This window comes from Mauremys mutica, chromosome 1, assembly GCF_020497125.1.
Source record: "Mauremys mutica isolate MM-2020 ecotype Southern chromosome 1, ASM2049712v1, whole genome shotgun sequence".
NCBI classification, from domain to species: Eukaryota; Metazoa; Chordata; order Testudines; family Geoemydidae; genus Mauremys; species Mauremys mutica.
Window position 1 is genome coordinate 295,410,573 of NC_059072.1, and position 18,488 is coordinate 295,429,060.

General features: G+C 43.2%; 1 protein-coding gene across 1 annotated transcript; it reads left to right on the forward strand.

Moving 5' to 3' along the window:
- Nucleotides 1-5,540: 5,540 nt before the first annotated feature.
- On the forward strand, nucleotides 5,541-11,462 carry PCDH20 (protocadherin 20). The gene is made up of 2 exons (XM_045013440.1): nucleotides 5,541-5,664; nucleotides 7,381-11,462. The coding sequence occupies exons 1-2, from the start codon at nucleotides 5,614-5,616 to the stop codon at nucleotides 10,063-10,065; spliced, it is 2,736 nt and encodes a 911-aa protein (XP_044869375.1). The 5' UTR covers nucleotides 5,541-5,613; the 3' UTR covers nucleotides 10,066-11,462.
- Nucleotides 11,463-18,488: the final 7,026 nt, after the last annotated feature.

Sequence of the window (18,488 nt, forward strand, 5' to 3'; positions counted from 1 at the left end):
CTTCTAATTAGTTTTAGAAACATACATGTACTTAGTTAATAAACTTTTAATTAGTTTTCCTTTTCAGAGAATTATTGTGATCAAGCTGTAAATAAATTGAAGGTAATCTTTTTCACAATGCCACAGCATTTCTGCTTCTACTCCAGGCAGAAGAGAGGAAATCTAAGACATGCACAAATTAAAATAACCAAAGAAAAGAATGTTTTTCAAACTTCAAAAAATGTTTGGGATGGGAATGAAGTACATTAAAGTGCTGTGCAAAGGTTTTGCTCTGTTTCTTTTTCTCTTCACACTGATTCACCAATCAAATTCATGGTGTCTTTCAGTTTCAGGGTTAGCTCAACCCACAACAGATATTGAGCAGACTAGAACGGAATCCACTCTCAACTATGCTTCAAAATAAAGCGGTATGACTGCTCCAGGGATGGGTTCATGAGAGGTTTATGAACTGAATCCTGCAGGTTCATTTTGCAAGAGTTTGTAATGAATCAAGCCCTGCAGGCTTAACTAGACGGTTGGGGTTTACAAACTCTAAAGCAGCTTCTCACAGCCTGGTCCCAGGACTCCTAACTACCTTTGGCATCTTCAGGGGAAGCAGCGGCTTGCTGCCCCTGTCCATTGCTCAATCATGGGGACTGGTTGGTCACTTAGGACCTGATTTACAAAGATTCTGAGCAATCACAGCTCACACTCTAACCAGTGGGAGCACCAGACACTCAGCACTTTTGAAAATCAGACCGTTACCTGTCATACATAGGGCACTAGTCGCAGCTTCCCACCAGTAGACTCTGCCACCCAAAAAGACCCTTTCATGGGGAGGGCAGGATGTGGGTCATTCTCCTTGCCCAGAACCAAAATAATAGGCAGCTTCTACTGCTAATAATAAAAGTGTGGTGGTGTGTATCTACATGCGGCAGTGAAAGGCTCTGGCAGGGAGAGAGCCAACAAGTTCCCCTCTATCAGAGCTTTTCCCTGCAGCTGGTGTCTCTCCCTGAGGTGAGGAAATGCTTTGGCAGTGAGGAGGCAGCTGAACACTACGTGGTTAAAAATAACAGTGTAGACATGAGAGGAACTGCCTGGGTGTGTAGAGAGCCAGAGTTTGGGCACATAGGGTTCTCTGGCATGTTTGTATTTTACTCTCCTAAGCAGTGCCTCACCATTCACACTTCTATTTACACCCAGGCTAGGGATTCTGGGGAATCTGTCAACCCAGCTCTGCAGAGTCATTGGGGAGTCTCAGTAGAACCAGAGGCCGCCAGAAGGAGCTGGCTGTTTGCTGCTGTATTATATGGACTGAGGGGGCTGTAGGTATCCCCTTCATCCAGACGATCCTTTATGGATTGGTAGCATACTGCCCAAGGTGTCTGGTGTGCTGAAAACAATATTGTCAGGGTTCCCTTTCAATAAAGCTGAATAACTGTTATGAATCTCTCACTCGTTTCATCATTTGTATTTCACCGTAGCAGTAACCCAGCTAAAGTCTTTATAGATAATTATTCTGCTTCTTGGGTGGTTTGTCACTTAATCTTCAATCTCGTGTCTCATAACTCACCTGAGGCAAACAATAATCCCACAGAAGGGTACCTACGTGTTCCTTCTTATTGCCTAATTATAACACACCCAGAACTTTGGCTGAGTTACAGCATTCTGGGAGGTGCTATCTTATTGAGAAAAGTGTGTAAACTTAGTATCAGAAGGACTATACATAGCAAAAGGCAAAGTAAAATATATTTTTCTTTAAAATAAATCTCCTACTATTGAAATAGAAAGGACAACTACTAAACATCTTGTTTCCCTGTAGAAAATTTGCCATCAGTCTGGAGGTCTGTAGAAATCAGCCATTAACTTTCTGGGTGCTTTGGAAAAGACTCTGAGAAAACCTCAGCAAAAAAATTGCTTATTTTGAATCTTTTCTGCCCTTCCCATAATAGCGTTTTGACATTCTTTAAACTGGTCATCAGTAGGGACTTGTTGCTAATACAAAGATGCAGATGGCACATGCCTATGTAAAGAGATACTGATTAAGAAGCAGAATAAGGGGAGCAAAATGGATAGCTATTTTACTAGGGTAGAAGTTGTGATAAGGGAGGCTGGAAAGAGAGAATCAGGCGATGGAAGTTCTGTGGAGGCCTCAAACTCATTCTTCATAAAGTTCTAAGACTGCCTCTGAGACCTTTAACCAGTGGACTTTTGGGGTGAAATCCTGACCCCACTGAAATCAGTGGTAAAACTCCTATTGACTTCAGTGGTGCCAACATTCTACCCTTAGTAACCAGTAGAGTTAGATCAGAAGGAGACCCGATGTAGGCCTCATTATGTCCTGCTAGACTAAATTAAAAAGGATTGAGCATCTGAGCACCTTTAATATTGACAGGTCTTCGATATTGTGCAGGTGGATGAAAATTTAGAAAGGCACTTGAGTAATTTTATTTATTCCTTAAATTATACATGTATCCTCTGAACTGTATACACTGTATGTACTGCCTGTTCTATTTTTGCTAGAATAGAATGGTAAAGAGCAAAGCAATTTTATAAGGGAAAAATACTCTGAGTGGTTTCAGAACCCTAGAGATTGGTGAATAATAAATACTACCAGTTCATTTGTTCGTAGCACATTTTACTTTTTGAGGCACATATGATTATTGTGGCACACCTCTACCCCGATATAACACGACCCGATCTAACACAAATTCAGATATAACATGGTAAAGCAGTGCTTTGGGGGGGCAGGCCTGCGCACTCTGGTGGCTCAAAGCAAGTTCGATATAACATGGTTTCACCTATAACGCGGTAAGATTTTTTGGCTCCCGAGGACAGCGTTATATCATGGTAGAGGTGTATTGTAATTTTTTGGTGTAGTGTAGATAATAAATTTGATACTAAGGGTACGTCTACACTACCTGCCAGATCGGCGGGTAGCAATCTATCTATCAAGGGTCGATTTATCGTGTGTAGTGTAGATGGGATAAATCGATCCCCGATCGCTCTCCCGTCGACTGCTGAACTCCAGCTCGACAAGAGGCGGAAGCGGAATCGACGGGGAGTGGCGGCCATTGATCCCGCGTCGTGAGGACGCAAAGTAAGTGATTCTAAGTCAATCTAAGATACATCGACTTCAGCTACGCTATTCTCATAGCTAAAGTTGCCTATCTTAGGTTGTTCCCCCACCTCCAGTATAGACCAGACCTATGTTTCAAAGGGAATTGCTGAACAAATTAGGGTCTGTTCCTCCTCCCATTGACCTCAGTAAAAGCAGGATTGGACTCTAAATCCTAAAAACACTCTTGTTCTTTGTGTATTTTACAGCTGGAAAGAATAAGACAGAGAAGCTAATCTGACTTGCTTGAGGTCTCAGAGGGAGTCAGTGTCAGAGGGTTCTATTCAGATTCTTACAGTTTCTTCACCACTGTAATATCTGAGTGCTTTCCAGAAGTACATCCAACCATGAGACTGATCTTATTTAGTCTGGTTTACTCTTTTTCCCTTTTTTTCTCCTGGGGGTGGGGGGTTGTTTTTGGTTTGTTTATTATTATTATTGATTTATTTTATTTATGTACTGTCTGCTGTGCTGTGTTTTTATTATTCAAGGCAAGGTCCAAGAGCTGCAGCTTGCACCTGGAATGGAAAGCAGAGAAGTATGAGGTGGTTCTTTGATCCTGGGTGAGTGCATTCCACAGTCCTGGGCTGGCCACCAAGGCAGCTCTGTCTGCTATACAATCTAACTTTTATTCGTGTAGTGGACAGCTCCATTGTACCTGAGACATATAGCTGTCAGCCAGAGTCCTCATCATGGAGCATTAGAGAATCCTTCAGTATCTGGGGGCCCAAACCATTCGGCACCTCAGAAATTAAGGCAGAGAGATCTTGAATTTAACCTGATATTCTATGGAGAGCCAATGGAAAAAGCAGATGGCAGATTTACTGTACTTTCAGTAGTCTGTGTTGATATGGAAAAGTATCATTGCATTCTGTACAAGTTTGGGGTTCTTAAAACCTGATGGCTGCATGACTAGATACATTGCATTGCTGTAGTCCAGCTGGGAAATAACCAAAGCATGTATTAATGGATACTTCTACACTGTGATAAAAGACCTGCGGCACAGCTGTGGCTGGCCCGTCAGCTGACTTGGACTTGCGGGGCTTCGGGTTTAGGGTAAAATTGCAGTGTACACATTGGAGCCTGGGCTCTGAAACCCTGCAAGGGCAAGGGTCTCGCAGCCTAGGCTCCATCCTGAGTCTGAAGATCTACATTGCAGTTCTCAGCTCCACAACTGAAGCAAGGTGAGCCCGAGTCAGCTGATCTGGGCTCTAACACTCCATGCTGTAGGTTTTTTAAACTGACAGTGTCAACGTACCCAATGACACCAGGTAGTTTTTTTGTCAGGATGGGACAAAGTCTGCTAGCCAGCTGCCGGGTGTAGAAAGCACTATTAGTAGCTGCTGCTGTGAGGTTTTAGTGAGGAATCCAGGAGTAGTCAGCAGTGGATTAATTTAACTAAATGTGGGTGTGGACCTTCACTCAGTGGAGAGTGCACCCTGACTACAAACTCTTTTTGGCCAAGTTAACTCTTAACGCGGTGAAATGTGGTCCCTAGGAGCAGCTAGATGGCTGGTGCCAGGAGGTCAACAACCTTCTAATTGAAAGGGATGGTATAAAAAGGTAAAATCAGGCCCAGAGTATCTGCTGTGAAGCAGAAAGAGGAGTTGGGAGCAGTGCAGGGATACATCAAACTGCATTGGGAACATTATCAGAGACCTGACATGATAGAAATTGGATTGTTCCAATGAGCCTATTGATTCAGATCCAATTGATTATTCTTTAACTAAAAGGACAAGATTCCAAAGCAAGAAGGGAAAACGCTGTTGCTATTACCCCCATTTTACAGGACACCCGCCCCCCATTCTCCTTGGGCGCTCAGGCTGAAAATATGACTGTATATCCTGCTGCGGCTGGATTAATTTAGACTGAGTTGGCTAGCGCCACAATCCAGCCTGCCTACTAGCTTCAGTCCGGATCGCAGCCGTTTGTCCCGGATTTCTGGGCAGTGTTTCGGGCAGGGTGACACGCATCAGTGGCACTCGCTGCATCCTGGCCTCCCCCAAACTCGAGTCTGCAAAGAGAGCGTCCCCCGAAACGCTGCCCCGAGCCCGAAGGCACAGTGCCAGCTGTCCCCGCGGAATGCACCGGGGAGGGTGGCGCCTGTGGACAGCGTTTTCCTCTGGACGGGTTTGCAGCTGGTGAGAGCGCTCAGCTGGCAGAGCTCCGTGTGTGCACGGTGCTCAGCCTAGCGGTGGGCTGGTGCGTTCCGGCCCCCGGGGCTCTGCGCTCCTCGTGCGCCTCGCCACAGCAGCCGGAGCAGAGAGCGCCGGCGGCCGCGTCTCTCTTTCCCTCGCTCCCCCGTCCGAGCCCTTTGTCAAGTGATGTGCCTGTGACTATTGGCTGAAGTTCTCCCAGCGATTTGCATGAGCAGAGAGGGGAGTGTCTTCTGCTGCCTTCGCGCCGGGAGCTAAATGACTGCAGTTTCAGTGGGAATGAACTACCCAGGGACTGGCAGGCGCTCGCAAGCCCTAGGAACAAGCTGGCTTCCGAGGAGCAGGCACCGGCCGCCGGAGATGGGGCACCTACGCGGCGCTGGGCGCACCACCAGCCCCAGAAACCTGCAGGTAGGGGATGTGTGCGGGGGAGCCCTGCAGGTTGCGAGCTCGTGGCCAGGAGAAGCGGAGGGGTTTTAAAAAAAGCAAATGCTCTAGCTCGATCTAAACTTCATCGTGAGCGATCAGGGGGTCCTGTTGGCTGTAGCACCTCTACCAACAGCCATCAAAGCCGCGGTGGTGGTGGGGGGGTCTGTTTCTGCTAAAGAGCCGTTTAAGCCATTACACTGGAAGGAGAATGGTTTTATATGGAGGGGAGAAGAACTCCCCGAGGCTGGAGACGAAGTTACGCGACTCAGTTTCCAAACGCAGAGGGCTACAGGCTGGCTTGGCAATCAGAAAGGGCCAGTTCTTTTGCATAATCTTTTCCGGCGCTTCTGTTTGCGTTTCGTGTGAGTCCTGCGGAGGGAGAATCGGGCTGGTGAGGGTCAGTACTTACCTGTTAAACGGGAATTGAAACTTGAACACCGAGCTCTGGGCAACATGAACGGGGAGCCCCCTTTGACCCTCTGTGTGAGGTGTTCTTGGTGCTGATGGTAAACTTCGCTACGAGGGCCCTGCATAGTCTGTTTGGTGTACACGGGGCTGCATTGGGAGTTGTGCAACAGGGCCATCGGAGGAGAATGGGCACATTTGTGACATGGTCTATTTGGTTATGATAGTTGGTGTGCATGACCTGTTTGGTGGATGCGGCGGTGTAGACTGTCTATGCGAAGTGGATAATGCATCTGGTGCACCGTGTGTTGTGTATTTGGTGCAGGCGGTTTCTTTGAGGGGGGTGAGTGGTGCACGTGTCCTTTTTGGGTGCAGAGGGTGGCATATCTGATGCTTATGGTTGTGTATCTGATGCAGAAGGTGTATTTGGTGCACACTGTTATGTGGGTTTGTGTGAGGAACAGATATTCCAGATGGCTTGGGTGCATTTGAGGTCAGGAGCTAATGTATTTGGTGGTGTCATTAGGGGGCAAACGTTTGGGTATTTGGAATGCACATAATGGTGAATATGAGTGAAAGATGGTGGTGAAAATGGTGTATTTTGGGTAAGATTATGATATATTTGGGGTGTAGACTGGTGGTTTTGGAATGCAGGTGGTGGTATATTTGGGGTGCAGATGGTTCAGAGAACAGTGTATTTGGGGTGCAAAGTGTGTTGTATTTGTGGTATAAATGATATGGGGTTCAGATGGTGGTGTATTGTGGGCACAGATGGTGTATTGGGGTGTAGGTGGTGGTGTATTTAGGGTGCAGGTGATGGTTCAGAGGATGGGGTATTTGAGGTGCAAAGTATGGTGTGATGGTGGTGTGTTTGGGGCATAGATGGGTGTATATTTGGAGTATGGGTGGTGGTGCAGATGATGGTGTATTTGGGGGGTAGTAGTGGTGTATTTGTGGGTAGTTGGTAGTATATATGGAGAATACATGGGCAGGTGACTGGTTTTTAGCTGGTGTATTTGTGATGCACATGGTGATGTATTTAGAGGGTAGGTGGTGGTATATTTGTGGTGCAGATGGTGATGTAGTTAGGGTCCAGTTGGGGTATATTTGGGCTACAGGTGGTGGTGTATTTGTGGTGCACATGGTGGTATATTTGGGGTGCAGATACGGGTGAATCTGGGGCATAGATGGTGCATTTCATTGCATAGAGGGTGCAGCTTGTGGGCAGGGTGGGCTGGATGGGTGTGTGCCAGGGAAGTCCCTCTCTAATCCCCTGTGCCTTTCTCTCCCTAGCATTTGTTCCTTTTCCTGCTCTTCATCGGCCCTTTCAACTGCTTTGCCAGTTACAGCCGTGCCACCGAGCTCTTCTACAGCCTCAACGAGGGGCTGCCGGCCGGAGTGCTCATCGGGAGCCTGGCACAGGACCTGCGGCTGCATGGGGTGGCTGCGGAGGGGCCGCCGACCCGTCGCGGGGAGCCTGCGCTGTCCTTCAGCCTGGCATCCCAGGGGCTAGGTGGCCAGTACGTGAGCCTGGACAACCGCTCGGGGGAGCTGCACACCTCAGCGCTGCAGATTGACCGCGAGGCACTGTGCCTAGAGACCGGCGCTGGCTCACCTGCCTCTCTGCCGGCGCCATTCTCGGAGCCCTGCCTGCTGCTGCTGGATGTGCTGGTGCTGCCCCAGGAGCACTTCCGCCTAGTGAAGGTGAAGATCGCCATCCGCGATGTCAATGACAATGCGCCACGATTCCCTGTGCCCAACATGCACCTCTGGGTACCCGAGAACGCCCCTGTTGACACCCGCCTGGCCATAGAGCACCCAGCCCTCGACCCTGACCTGGGCACCAATGCAGTCCAGACCTACCGCCTTCAGGACGACTATGGGGTCTTCACCCTAGATGTGGAGGAGAATGAGAGTGGGGAGAGGACCCCCTACCTGATTGTTATGGGGGCCCTGGACAGGGAGGACAGGGAGGAGTATATCACCCTCATCATCGCGGAGGATGGGGGGACCCCATCATTGCTGGGCAGTGCCACCCTCACCATTGGCATCAGTGACATCAATGACAACTGCCCCCAGTTTAGTGATTCTCAACTCAACATCACCGTCTATGGGAATTCCAGTGCAGGGACGCATGTGGCCACCATCCACGCAGTTGACATGGACCTGGGATCCAATGCCCAGATCTCTTACTCTTACAGTCAAAAGGTCCCCCAGCCATCAAGAGACTTGTTCCATCTGGACGAAAGTACAGGAGCCATCAAGCTCTCCAGTAAGATTGATGGTGATGCTCCCCGGCTCCATAGGTTGACTATATTGGCCAACGGTCCTGGTTGTATCCCTGCTGTGATCACTGTGCTGGTGTCCATCATCAAAGTCATGTTGAGACCCCCTGAAGTGGTCCCTCGTTTTATAGCTAATGAAGTAGAAGGCGTGGTTTACTTGAAAGAACTGGAGCCTGTTAACACACCAATAGCATTTTTTACTATAAAAGACCCAGACGAAAAATATAAAGTGGATTGCTTTTTGGATGGCAATGGGCCATTTAAACTGTCACCATACAAACCATACAATAACGAATATTTATTAGAGACTACAATGCCTTTAGACTATGAGGTACAGCAGCTCTATGAAATATCAGTGGTTGCATGGAACTCAGAGGGATTTCATGTAAACAAGATAATTAAAGTGCAGGTTCTGGATGATAACGACAATTCACCAGTTTTCCCTCAACAATTAATAGAATTATCTATTGAAGAAAATAATGCGCCCAATGCTTTTTTGACCAAATTGCATGCAACCGATGCTGACAGTGGAGAGAGAGGGAAAGTGTCCTATTTTCTAGGGCCTGATGCCCCTTCATATTTTTCTTTAGATAAGACTACAGGTGTTCTTACAGTTTCCACTCAGCTGGACAGAGAAGAAAAAGAGAAATACAGATATACTGTTAAAGCAATAGATTCTGGATTGCCTCCCAGAGAATCGATAGCAACTGTCACCATCACAGTGTTGGATAAAAATGACAATAGTCCTAGATTTATCAATAAGGATTTCAGTTTTTTTGTACCAGAAAACTTTCCAGGTTTGGGGGAAATTGGAGTTATCAGTGTTACAGATGCTGATTCAGGGCAAAATGGATGGGTAGCCCTTTCAGTTGTAAATGGAAGTGATATTTTTGTGATAGATACTGGCAAAGGAGTTTTGAGAGCTAAGGTCTCCCTCGACAGGGAGCAGCAAAGTTCCTATGTCTTGTGGGTTGAAGCTGTTGATGGAGGTGACCCTGCCCTTTCTTCTACTGCCAAAATAACTGTCCTTCTTCTGGACATTAATGACAACCCCCCACTGGTCTTGTTTCCTCAGTCTAATACATCTTATTTGTTGGTACTTCCTTCTACTCTTCCTGGCTCTCCCATCACAGAAGTCTATGCTGTAGATAAAGACACTGGCATGAATGCTGTCATAGCTTACAGCATCATAGGTAGAAGAGGTCCACGACCTGAATCATTTAGGATTGACCCTAAAACTGGTAATATCACCTTGGAAGAGTCACTGATGCAGAATGACTATGGTCTCTACCGACTACTGGTAAAAGTTAGTGATCATGGCTATCCAGAGCCCCTCCATTCCACAGTTATGGTGAACCTTTTTGTCAACGACACAGTGAGCAATGAGAGCTATATTGAAAGCTTGTTAAGAAAGGAACCTGACATTAATATAGAGGAAAAAGAGCCACAAATATCTATAGAGCCTACGCATAAAAAAATGGAGTCACCATCTTGCGTGCCTACCTTAGTAGCCCTGTCAATAATAAGCTTGGGGTCAATCACTTTAGTAACTGGGATGGGCATTTACATCTGTTTACGGAAAGGGAAAAAGCATCACAGAGCAGATGAAAATTTGGAAGTACAAATCCCACTAAATGGAAGAATTGACCTTCATATGTTGGAGAAGAAACCAATGGAGATTTCTAATATTTGATGTTTCCATGTGGATAAACCAAACTGCTGGTCTAACAAACCTTGGACAATGCCCAGATTGGGTATGTTGACAGCAGTTACAATGAAGGACCACTAATTTATAACTTAATAATATTATAATTGTAAATAGCTGTTTACAGGTTTTTTAAGTCAAATTCCGATTACAGCTTTTTTAATGAAATCTTCGTACTAACTGCTAGCAAGGAGTCTATAAAAACATAAACACCATTTGCAGCTATCATAAACCCATCATATCACTGATTATACAGAGAGAGGAAGGTAAGATAATGATGCATTAAACTTAAGTTTAAAAAGTTTAAAAAGTCATTTTAACCACAAGAGGGCATCAGATGCTCCTGTGCAGGGAACTGTTTGAGGTACTGTTTATGAGATTAATGCAAAGTATATTTATGGGTTTTAATATAAAACATATCTGGATATACATATATTTACACAAAAGAAATGTGTATTCCACTGGATGTATGATAAAAAGGAGAGGAGGAAACATGCACTAGTAAAACAAACAGAATTTTTACCTCATGCGTAATACTTAGTATGATAGAGAAGGCATTAATAAGAAGTGCAATTCCTGTTGAGCAAAGATGCAAAATATTGTCATGTAATCAGAATTTGAACTGCTGTAACATCTTCATCTTTCACTTATTACAGACTTAATATCTTCACACAAACTACTGTTGCTCTAACAGTTTACTTGCTGTTATTAGGGAAAAACTTGTATTTAATATTTCTTACAACAAACGTAAACACACATACACACGTCCATCTCAGTAAATATGGCCAGATGCAAGGAAGAAAGGGAATGGCTAAATCCTTCGTTGTCCCAGAAGTGTTGATAATTTTATTCTTCCAGCAATCTGTCAGTCGTATTCCATCACTATGGTTGTGTAACAGATATTTTTATGTGATACTTCTGATGCTAATCTGTCAGATGAAAACAAAAAAACACTTCACATTATTAGCAATTCTAGAACTTAGTTTATACTGACTATTTCTCCTCTCTGGGTTGGTATTTCATGTGAAAGATCTGATTTCTGCCTTTTTTGGCTACTATTCCAGGCTCCTTTTCATTGGTTTTGTTTTTTAGATCAACTCCAAAATCGTATTTGTAAGACTGGTGGCATATTTTCTCGATAATTTATTCTTTGCTGCACCCTCTGCAACAAAGCAGCAGGTTTATCAGTGATGCATCATTTTCACTTCATTGTAAGAGCTGGGAACTATCTGTTGTATGATGGTTACATCAAATTTATCTGTGTAAACAAGGTAAATAAGTGTTATGCTTAAAACTAATCATTTTGATTTCTGGCATCATATGTCTGTACTGTACCAAAAGTGTTTATATGTCTGCAAATTAAAGCTATATATTTTCATAATAACTTTTTATCTTGGTGCTAACATTTTAATGATAAAACAGAGTACCACTCGGTTTACAAGCAATTTTTCATCATTATCTAGATATTTACTCTTTTATTTATTTTTAATTTAATTCATAGCACATTATTAAAAAGCATAACACTTCCAAAAATTAATACACTCCAAAATTGTTATTAGGAACCTTATCCTGCACCCATTGGAATCAATGGCAAGGCTCAAATTGACTTAAATGGTGCAGTATCAGGCTCTTGCTTTTTAAAGGTATGCAGTGCAACTATATATAGATTTTGATACATTCACCCACTTTGGGTAGTACCTTACTCCACTGTAGACTCGTTAAAATCTGCAGGCTATTTGCTGAGTAAGGTGCTACTTATCATGAGTGAGAGTATCAGAATCTGGCCCGTATTTTACCAAACCACCTTATTATCAACATTAATTTATTTTCAGAGGATTATTTCAACTAGTTCTTAGTATTAACATTTCTATAATATACTCTCAGAACATTTTTTGTTTACGAGCAGTTTGATGGCTGTGTTCCATGAAAAAATTAATTCTACCTGTCAAATGCTTATGGTTTATCACCTTGTTTTGTTTCTTTTAATACTATTAATATATGAAAATGGCATATATCCATGAAAATTCATATGTTATGAAAAAGACATTGATTATTATCTCAGAAGAAATATGACTAATTCCTTGGAATTGGGTTCTTTATTATACATTTTGATGCTTTGGTGGAAAAGTTAAGTTCTCCATACTACATTATTCAGTCTAACAGCATGTTAAGCAAAAGAAAAATACCATTTCTGCATTATTTCTGCATTATTCAAATTAGAAGCCTGGTCTCATTTCCAGTGAAGTCAATGGCAATTATACCATTGCCTTAAATGGGAGCAGGAACGAGGACCAAAATTTAATAACAAAAAACGAAAATGTAAAATCATGGGCCTGATCCTACAACCCTTACAAACAGGGCACCAGATTATGTGATTCTTACTCAGGCCTTGTCTACATGTGGACTTGCACGGATTGAATTGAACTCGTTGGTTTAAGAATGGCTTATTTTAGTTTATCTTAAACCTGTTCCTAATCAATTTAAGATAAACCAAAATGAGCCTGGTTTAAACTGAAATAAGAGTGTCCACACAGCCATATGCACCTGGTTTAAGTAAATCAGTTTGCAATCACTCCTTCACTTAGACTAGTGCAACTATGTGTGGTGAAGTAAAGGTAAGCCTTTACTTCTTAAATAGTCCCATTGACTTTAATGGGCTATTTGTGGTGACAGGTGCTAGTCAGTGTCAGTAAGGTGTCATAATCCACCCCATGAGTAGTCTTCATGCAGGTAGTCCCACAGAAGAGGATAAAGCATGCAAGATTGGGTCCTTTTGGGGGTTTTTTAACTCAAAACTATGCAATTGGCAGCTGGTAAAAAAGGCTACCAGCAATGCAACAATTTGGTTAATCATATCCACGACAGAACAATCAGGTATTATCTCAAACTCACGGCACAGTAGACTTTTTCATTTAAAAAAAGTTGGCTTCTAATTTCCTGGTGTCAGAATAGTTGATACCAGTAATGAGGCACTTTTCTGTAGACCTTGCTGTTGACAGAATATCCCTTACAGAAATCTCTTTCATGCAAAAGACATTTTTAATGAGTATAGCTAAAGTAAATTAGATTCAAAGATAAAAGGCCCATTTTACTAACACCTTGTGTTAGTGCAATTGCCAAAATGTATGCTAATCTTGTCAATGTTGGTAGCTGAGCTGGCATGAAAACAAATGTCCCATTCATTAAGAATCTCAATATCCATTGAACAATCTGTGAGCAAGTGGGTGCTGTTTTTCCAGTTCAATAAAAAATGAGATGGCCCTAATCTTTGTGCTGCCAAAGGTACTGTATCATTGCAATGCAAAACGTATTTGAATTAGAATTAGCAAATAAAGGACAAGAAATGGGCTGTGAGCCTAGTGGAGGTGAGCATAGAAAATCAGTTTGGGTGCTTCTCTTTTTTTATTCCATTTGATCTTTCTAAAGAGATGGGAGCTCCATGAGTCTTTGAAGTTATTGTTTTGATGCAAAATTAGCTAAACGCTGCCTGTTTTAATATCAGTAAGGGATGAATTCTGAAAGTGTGGCAATGAGAAGGAGAGCATTTTGCTTCCCCCGCCATGTCTAACACTGAAACTCTATTTTATCTGATGGCCTATGCAGGCTTCAAGGCCCTGATTCAGCAAAGCACTTAAACCTGTGCGTTGCTGAATCGAGGCTCAAATGTATGACTGTGCCTACAAAGTCAGATCCAAAACCCATTGAAGTCAATGGTAAAACTGCTTTTGACTTCAGTGCAGCCAGGATTTCACTCTTAATTTTTCAGTTTGGGAAGATTTAATGAAAATACCCTAATTCAAAAATATGAACAGATTAATTCCCTACTAAACTTTCACTTCTGGAGACTCATGTTCAAAGTGGTCAAAAGAGAAATTAATTTTTTGGTCTGAGCTCATCCTAGCTCTCAGTGAACAGTGGCCTGCATTACAAAAACACCCAGCAATTTGGCATAATTTGACATAAATGGCACTTCCAGTTCAAAGAAGGTCAGTGACAGAAACTGCAGGGTGTTTCTTTCCAAGACTCAGGTGCATTGACAGAGCTGTGCAATGGAGCTTGTACAGTTACTGCTACCTGCTCTGTACTGTGCTTGTCACCAGTTTCGTTTCTAGCAATCATTCATTCATTTTCATATGCATTAATATTTATAAAATTAACTTACAGTTAAAAACAATACATCAAAATACACACTGACTCCACTGAAACAGACATTTGCTTCACGCTGGTCTCCAACTAAGCTGGAGTTTGGATCATTGTGTAAATTCATGTCCTTCATTACCCAAAAGTATCTATCTTTAAATGAGATGGCTTGTGAAATTTTAATGGAAGCCACAGGTACTCAGCACCTTTAGGATCAGCCTATCAGTTTAACGGGACTTCTCACAGGATTAAGGATTACTCGTTGATCTTTCTACTTTATTAAAAATTAGTCTTTCATTTAATGGACTGGAAAATGATCTCCGGGAGCCATTTGCACACTTCTAGCATGCTACTTCATAATAAGTCATTCAGAGTTATGAAGTTTCTCATCATTTGTAGCATGTCATAATTTAAAGGTTTCTAGGTTAAAATGTGTCTAAAAATAACTCTGCATGCAGAGTAGCTGCTTCTGTTTCATGCTCTGTACAAGACTGAAGCTGCTGCCAGGGAGATAAACCTGACATCTGCACTGCGATGCAGACAAACTCACAGAATTTGGCAAGTAAGGAAGAACAAATACAAATTTTCAAATGCTAGAAAACAAAGATACTTTCATTCCTACAAAGAAAGGTTACCTGTCTAACACTTTGTAGCCAAAGTTTCAGAATTTGCACCTAGAGTTTTAGACTAGTTTCAACTAAGTGGGTTTTAAAACCCAAATGATACATTTCTGAATATTTCTGAAAAGAAACAAACAGAACACTAAGTATACAACAGGTGCTAAGAAAACAGTGTTCTTAATACAGAGGCTTTTAATAACTTATGATGCATTCAATCATTTATCTCACTGCTTGTGAAAACAAATCCATGCCTAGTGTTTGACTTGCAGGTTTTCACATTGCTATCTTACACACATCAAAAACTAGGCATTTTGAGTAGCAGGCATTTAGGTTCTAACTCAAATATACTATGTGGGATCATTTAATCTATGTCCAAATAGAGCAGATAACTTTGTGCTCAGGCTTAACATTATGTTCCCACAATTGTTGGAACGACCATGGGTTTCAATCCCTGCAGGGTGAACTCAGTTTTCCATCCTTCTGGATATGCTGTATGTTTTACATCTCCAGAGCCCTGCACAGACATTAATCCTCACCACAAGTCAATGGAGTGAGTGTACAGAATGGGGAAACAAACACTCAGAGGGTCAGATCCTGCCCTGATTATGTCTTGTGCAGTTCCATAGAAGGGTGTAAATCAGGGGAGAATTTGGCCCAAAGAGGTTAAGGTTAACAATTTCAAATGTGTATTTAAATAAATAAAAGTGGCTCCCTTCAGGTTAGAAAATATGGGGTCTACATCACTTACCCAACATCCCAGAATCAAAGACGCAGCTGGGATTACAACCCCGTTGCTCCTAGCTCCAGTTCCTCTGCTCTCCTCATTACATTACTGCTCCTCTAAAGTACTTTTGCAAGCCTAGGAGCTTGATCCAGTGTCCTTGGTGCACGCGCGCACACACATACACACACACACGAATGTGTTAGTTAAATGCTGCCAGTTAGCTGAATGTGACTGCATTAGACTAGTGCTATGTATAATGATAGTTAAAGCATTTTGAGGAGCTTCAAGAACCTATGATATGTGAAGTATTCCAGTTATTACTAGTTATCTTATTATAGTGCCCAGAGGCCTCAACCAAGATCTTGGCCCCTTCATGCTAGGTAATGTACAAACATATAATGAGGGACAGTACCTGTCCCCAGAAAATTCACAACTGAGTAGATGAGACAGAGTGGGAGGGAAAACAGATGTCCAGAGAGGTGATGTGTCTTGCCCAACCTCACACAGGAGCGCAGTGCAGAGACAATGGAATTTAAGTCTCAGGCCAGTACGCTGCTTCTGCTATATGAATGATTCTAAAGCAGTGGCAAAAATACTTTGTAGAATTATTTTTTTCAACTGTATCCACCACCTTTCAGTCAAAGCTTGCTGAACACATACAGGAAGTGTGATCCTGTACATTTAGTAATATGGCAAGCCCTTTAAAATTGTAGATTGAATACAAAGTTATGTAGTGCAAGTTAGCCCCCTCCTCCATATCACACCCCGGGCTACATTTTTAGAAGAATCAAGTAATAAAAGAGCTGTGTGATATCCAAAGGACCAGACAAGTGCTGCTTTCGGGGATGTGTTGCACTTCACTAGGCACTGAAGTGGATAATAGCAGAACATAGCAAAGTATAATTAAATGCAGTCAAAATGAAAAAGTCCCTTAAAGAGAGCAGTGGCAGTACCTGTGAGAAATGAAAGGCAGTGGTCATAAGCTAAATAAAGATTCACCTGGTTCTGCTGGAGTTGCTGAGCATCCCCAGCAGTTTTAAGGTCCCCTTTCATCTTTCTTTGACCCTAAGAGTAAGTTGGCACAGTATTGGGGTTTTCTGACATTAAGTGCTAATACAAAATGCAGTAAATGACTCGCATTGTCAGGAGGTCAATGTTGTAAAGAGGATAAAGGATGGAATGTTTTTAAAGGGTCTGTTGCACTATAATAATAGCATTCTTTTATTGGTAACTTTCCATCATGCTATCATGTTGTGCTAGCTCATTTTTGCTAACACAGTATAAAACAGGTCTTATTAGAAACGTTTGAATATTCTCAGCCAAAGTACATGCTGCTACTATGACATGGTGTGTCCACAGGAACAGTGGAATTTTGTTAATGAAATTAGATCCTTATTTATTTTGTATCAGTATACAAATATTATAGCTGACTCTGCACTGACTTTCCAAATAATCTATAACTCTAAGGGTATGTCTACACTATGAAATTAGATCGAATTTATAGAAGTCGTTTTTTTAGAAATTGTTTTTATACAGTCAATTGTGCGTGTCCCCACACAAAATGCTCTAAGTGCATTAAGTCGGTGGACTGTGTCCACAGTACCGAGGCTAGCGTCGACTTCTGGAGCGTTGAACTGTGGGTAGCTGTGGGTAGCTATCCCACAGTTCCTGCAGTCTCCGCTGCCCATTGGAATTCTGGGTTGAGATCCCAATGCCTGATGGGGCAAAAACAGTGTCGCGGGTGGTTCTGGGTACATGTCGTCAGGCCCCCCTTTCCCTCCCTCCCTGCCTCCATGAAAGCAACAGCAGACAATGGTTTCGCGCCTTTTTTCCTGGGTTATCTGAGCAGACGCCATACCACGGCAAGCATGGAGCCCGCTCAGCTCACCATCACCATACCTCTCCTGGGTGCTGGCAGATATGGTATTGCATTGCTACACAGCAGCAGCTCATTGCCTTTTGGCAGCAGACGGTGCATTACGATTGGTAGCCATTGTTGTTGTACTCCTGGGTGCTCTTTTAGCCGACCTTGGTGAGTTCGGTCGGGGCACCTGGGCAGACATGGGAGTGACTCATCCAGGTCATTCCCATTTTCTGCTGAGCACCCAGGAGATGATGATGGCTAGCAGTCGTACTGCACCGTCTGCTTTCAGCCTAAGATGTAAAAGATAGATGGGCTGGATCAAAACAAGAAATTGACCCGATTTGTTTTGTGAAAAAGGGCCAGCTAAACCCAGGATTTTGAATTCAATCCTTGAGGGGGCCATTCTGTGTGACAGTTGTTTGTGTTTCTCCTTGATGCAAAGCCACCCCTTTTGTTGATTTTAGTTCCCTGTAAGCCATGTCGTCAGTCACTCTTCCCTCCATCAGAGCAACAGCAGACAATTGTTTCGCGACTTTTTTCAGCGCAGAACCAGAAGCTGCAAAAGCAAAACCAGGCGAGGAGGCGACGGGCAGTGCGGTGACGAGAGTGATGAGGACATAGACATGGACATAGACTTCTCACAAAGTACGGGCCAGGCAATGTGCCACGGCAATGTGCATATCATGCTGATGAGCTCTGCATGAGCTCTGCATGGTCACCTGTGCTGATCAGCTTGCCACGCTGGCCAAACAGGAAATGAAATTCAAAAGTTCATGGGCCTTTTCCTGTCTACCTGGCCAGTGCATCTGAGTTAAGAGCGCTGTCCAGAGCAGTCACAATGGAGCACTCTGGGATAGCTCCCAGAGGCCAATACCATCGAATTGTACCCAGCAAGGCCGATTTCTGCGCTAATCCCCTCGTCCGAGGTGGAGTAAAGAAATCAATTTAAAGAGCCCTTTAAGTCGAAAAAAAGGGCTTCGTCGTGTGGACAGGTCCAGGCTTAAATCAAGGTAACGCTGCTAAATTCGACCTAAAATCATAGTGTAGACCAGGCCTGAGAGAG